This window comes from Silene latifolia, chromosome 2 (genome assembly GCF_048544455.1).
Source record: "Silene latifolia isolate original U9 population chromosome 2, ASM4854445v1, whole genome shotgun sequence".
NCBI classification, from domain to species: domain Eukaryota; kingdom Viridiplantae; phylum Streptophyta; class Magnoliopsida; order Caryophyllales; family Caryophyllaceae; genus Silene; species Silene latifolia.
The window spans coordinates 159,275,533-159,281,195 of NC_133527.1; the positions used below are offsets into that span (position 1 = coordinate 159,275,533).

The window sequence follows — 5,663 nt, forward strand, 5'->3', positions numbered from 1 at the left end:
CCAATGCAAAGCTGTGATCATATGGCACTCATGATACAAGCATGTTGCTTTGGTCCTCGTTGTCTTCTCTTCTTTGTTTTCCATACTGCTTTGGCCCTTTTTATCTTTTCGAGTTTGCTTTGGGTTTTTATAACTTTGCCAGTTCTTAGTACTTTTGCCTCAAATCATGGCTTAACGTTGAATATAATGACCTGGCACTATTAATTTATGGGTTTGTATTTGGTCTTTCAGGTTCTTTGCTTGTTTAATTTGCAGGATGTTTAATTAGTGGGGGTGTGTGTTATCTCATTTTGGGTTATTCTTGGGACTTCTTAACCCCAGTAATTATTTGGGGTGGTGGTTAATAATGACAAGATTTTGTGACTTAATAAATGGCATTATATGCTTCGATTCACGCATTTAAACCAGCGTTTGGGCCATTAGTTACCATTAATTACACACAGGTGCAGTGGCGTCTCCAGGATTCTAGTAACGGGGGTGCGGATTTCTACGAAAGTTTTTTCATTGAAAATATTATTTTATCACTATTACAAATAATAAAATATTTATCTTGGTCATCCATAACATCAAAACATAACAATTTATATTATCTATAGAATAACACTTAAACATATGGTAATAAAGGTTGCTTAAATGAAATAAATTTTTTTTGAGGTTCATACATTTTTTTTGAGGGAAATTTTGAGGTTCATACATGAATATATCTAAATAGCTAAAAGTAGTAATTAATATTTTCCATCAAAAAAAAAGTAGTAATTAATATTTAATATAACCCAAGTATGATAGGGGTAATAATGCCATGAATATATGAAATGGGCTAGAAGTTGTAATTAATGCTTGCTTTTTTAGTTGATGAAATGGGCCAATAAATCTCGAAACCCAAAGACCACCCAAAAAAATAAAATGCTAGTAGCTAGATTTGAACCTGAATGGCAGGGGGAAGATGGTGGGACTCAAACCACTGCACCAACTAAATACTACTGAAACATATACGCTGTTTGTTTTACTTATTTTTGCAGAAACAGGGGGTGCGGGTGCATCCACTGCACCCCCGTGGATACGCCTATTCACAGGTGCTATTTCGGTTATTACCTGTTTAGTTAGTGATAGTTAGTTACATGATCTAATCAGATTAACCAAAAATGGAGGTCTCGCAGGTTTGCGATGTGGATTTTGGGTGGGTTGCGCCTTAATTAACACCTCATTGCATTGCCATACTGAAAATCTAATTTCATGGGGTATTAATTGATTTTGAGTTTACTGTGTACAAATAATTATATTAAAATACTAGCATCGTTAGCAAATGGTAATTTATACGACACGAATTTGGGTGGGTAATTAATGGAGTTTTGTGAGTTTTTGTGTCCTTGCCATACTGGTAATCTAATTTCATGGGGTATTAATTGATTTTGAAATTACTGTGTACAAATAATTACATTAAAATACTAGCATCGTTAGCAAATGGTAATTTATACGACACATCCAAGTTTATAAAAAAAAAAACTTGGGAGCGGATTTTGTCGATTGTTGGACCGTGGGAACGCAAATTAGTTTCTATGGCCGTTTGTCCAGAAAAAGATTAACAATAACGATACGATAGGTTTACGGAGAACGGACACGGGCTACACGTTCATAGGTAACTATTATATTATAGAGGATTAATTTAAAGGATTGGTTTTATTTATGATGAGTGTGTTTAATTTTTAAAAATGATTTGAGGTAAGTTGAGGTGGCCTTTGTGTGGTAGATGAGGGATTGCTTAAAAGTATGTGTGCTAAGTAAGGGGGTAGGGTGTTGTCAAGTTTATGTACCTGGTCTAAACAGTGCAAGGAAGGCTTGCTTTGGTCTTTAAATTTAACTAAGTTTCTAATATCGGGGTACTCTTATGTCTTTATAGTTAACTAATTTGCTAATGTGGGGTACATTCACATAACTGCATATCGCTAGACATGATACTACTATAATCATCCAATCAAATAATCAATATCAATTTTCAATTACTTACATGCTCAACATCAAATCTTTATTTCATCCATCCCACTCTCCTTAAAATCAAGGTTACGTCCCGTAACCTTGGTCACCAACGAAAACAATACATATCCAAGGCAACAATGACTACTAAGAAAATAAACAATATTCATTTTAAATTACCCCACTCTTCAATATCTCTCAAGGTAACTGGTTCAAAACTGGAAGGGTCGGGGTTCGGAATGAGGGTACCTTCTCATCCTAAGCCAAAAGGGCTCCTGACAGTTTCTACCGGGGTTCATTTTATTAGACACATCCTAATTCATTTTTATATTTATTGGTTAGGCCCGAGGATCGTTTTTCTCTGATACCACTTTGTAACACCCCCATTTATTTAGGAACCTTTAGCAAGACATTCCCAATAAATAGGAATGTTACCATCTCGGTTGCCCGAGGTAAATAATACAAATTAAAACAAATCAAAGTACTTTAATAACTTAAACTGAAATAACGGTTTTATTACAACATGATTAGACCCAACTGAAATAAAAATAAATACAAATTCGCAGCGGAAATAAAATGAATAGACTATTAATTAAATCGTGATGAACTAATTAAGTCAGCTAGACGCCTAGGCCACGGTCAAGTCCTCACACAATCTCATGCTCCCAAGTCAGCTAACTCAAGCACCTGCAAGTCTGCTCCCCATTTATGGTTCATCACAGGTGTTCACGAATACATTGTCAACCATGAGGTTGAGTAGGATAATCACACAACATTAAATATACAAACTTAACAGATGTAAACACGTGGAATAAATACCACCACCAATTGCCATCATATCCACACTAGTCGTCCCGGTCCGTGACCGAGGCTCCACCACACCGTCGTCCCGCCACCTCCTGGCCTGGGGATAAGCACAAATGTCGTCCCAGTCCGAGACTGAGGATATCTCATAACTCATTGTCGTCCCAGTCCGAGACTGAGGATAATCTCATAACAATATTATGCCCCACAATATAAACACAAATGTCATCCCAGTCCGAGACTGAGGATAACCAATAAAATAATATGCCAATACGAATATTTCAATCCAATAATAAACAACCACAATAATCCAATCCAACTATAATAACTTACGCATCCATTCAATTTCACAAAAGTCGAGTTGAGTAGTTATCCTACGTGACGCGAAATATCCAACTACGCAATCCGAGTTAATCAATACTAGCACTCTCCAATAAAACCGTCACCTAACAGTTATAATAATTATAATTACTAACAAGTTAATCATACAACACAATTAAACTAATTATAAATTAATTATATAAATTATATTATTACGTAAATGTTAATCTAAAAACCCGTCTCAAACCCAACTCAAATCTCGACCCATAACTAAAACTAACTCATCAACTAACGCATAACTAACTCAACTAACTCCTAAACTAATTCATAAACAAGACACACACTTACACGACTTAATCGAGACACACACACACACACTTTGCACTCCCTCGGCAGCCCCTCCATGCACCGCCTCCACCGTAGACCACCCAGCCGCGGTGGCTCCCTTACCAGCACCACCATCACCCGACACACACCCCTGCCACCACCACACTAGCTGTCGGCAGAGACAACAACAATGCAGCACAACTTACCCATAACACCCGCGACATCGACAACAAGCCATTCACGATTTTCAACAAACACAATATTGAACAATTTAGATCTTATCAAGATAATACAATATTGTTATTCTAGTCATGTAAATATTAGGTGTATAATATATTACCTATATTAGTTAACCATATAATTAGTTGCCTATATTATTTGCGTAATATTAGGTAGTCAATATTGATGGAGTTGTATATATATCACATCTTTGTATTTGACTTATTATCAATCAATTGAATCATCCGTCTGATTCTTTCCTCTTTCTTCTCTTTCCTGCGTATTCCATTCTTTCATGGCATCAGAGCACTAAATCCTGGCTCTTTTGTTCTTCTCTTAAATTTAAAAAAAAAAAACAAAAAAAAAAAAACAAAACAATCTTTCAATATGACGCAGGGACAAGTTATTATTCAATCTGAAAAACCAGAACACAATGATAAGAAAACAGAGTTCATTCCCCCTTCGTCACCCCTATACTTGCATCCGAGTGAAAGCACAACTCAATCTCTATCTCAAATAACTTTTGATGGAGATAATTATCAGTTGTGGGCAGATGCAGTCCGGAATGCTCTCGATGCTAAAAATAAATTAAGCTTCATCGAGGGTACAGTCAAAAAACCGGTAGTGGTGGAAGGTGAGGCAGAAACTCTTGAAGCCGTTGCCTGGCGCCAGTGCAACGCTATGGTTAAGGCGTGGTTACGAAATTCGATTCACCCAAAACTTCATCCCAGTATAGCCTTTTCAGAGACAGTCATGGAAATTTGGAAGGAATTACGTGATCGATATTCCGCTGGCAATGCGCCTCGAGTTCATCAACTTAAGAGCGATTTAAATGAATGCAAGCAGAAGAAAAATCAATCCGTAGTCGAGTATTATACTCAGTTAAAGGCTATTTGGGATGAGTTGGGAAATTACAGCAAGATTCCGCGCTGTACTTGCGGCGCCGCTGCCACGATGCTCAAGGAGTGTGAAGAAGCGAAGGTACGTCAATTTTTGATGGGGCTCGACAATACTCTTTATGGGCAGATCCGATCCAATTTATTAATCGAAGATGAAGTCCCACCGCTAATTCGTGCCTATGCCCTTGTACTCCGTGAAGAGCGACACCATGCTGTCACCAAGGAGAAGGAGGTCTCAGTCGAAGCAGCCATGTCCGTACAAGTTGCAGAAGGTTCGAGCCATGACGGAAATGTCAGATTTGATTCTGTCAAGGATGGTGAATACATCAAGGTTATCCGCTGCACTCATTGCAAAAAATTGTGGCATGCGGAAGATAAGTACTGGGAGAAGCATGGCAGAGGTAGAGGCCGAGGGAATCGCGGAGGCCGCGGCAGAGGAAGCAGGGGTCGTGGCAACCAGGCTAATGCTGCTACAGTGACGGAGGAAGACAACTTCACTCCTGATGAAGTTACACAGTTGCGGAGTTTTTTGAATAAAGGCGACAATAGCAAGCAGAATTCAGGTATGAATAATGTAAATTGCGGTCATTGGTTACTCGATAGCGGGTGTTCGCATCACATGACAGGTAGACGAGAATTGCTAGTTGATGTTTGGAAAGGAAGGGAGTCCACCGTGAGCCTGCCAGATGGGTCACAAATAGTGACAGTGGAACATGGAAAAGTAATCTTAAATGACAATTTTACATTGAAAGATGTGCTTTACGTTCCATCGTTAACTTGTGATTTGATTTCCATACAACAATTAATTACGGAAAACAATTGCGTTGTGACCTTTTATAATGATCATTGTGTGATACAGGACCAATCTACGAGGATGAATATTGGGAGGGGTGAGCACAATGACGGGGTCTATTATTTCAAAGGAGAGCAAGGACATATGGTGGCTCAAGCAAATGTGAGCACGGATTCTCAGTTATGGCATAAACGTCTTGGGCATCCTTCTAGCAGTATTTTACCTCTCTTCTCAGATTTAGTTGGTTTTAATTTGTCTTGGAATTTGAACAATATTTGTGACCCGGGTTGTCGGGCCAAACAAACTCGGTCTATTTTTAAGTCCAATAA

General features: G+C 38.2%; 1 protein-coding gene across 1 annotated transcript; it reads left to right on the forward strand.

Annotated features, from left to right (window-relative positions):
- Positions 1-4,029: 4,029 nt before the first annotated feature.
- Positions 4,030-5,435, forward strand: LOC141641517 (uncharacterized). The gene is made up of 2 exons (XM_074450176.1): positions 4,030-5,104; positions 5,401-5,435. Exons 1-2 carry the CDS (start codon positions 4,030-4,032, stop codon positions 5,433-5,435), a joined length of 1,110 nt encoding a protein of 369 aa, XP_074306277.1.
- Positions 5,436-5,663: the final 228 nt, after the last annotated feature.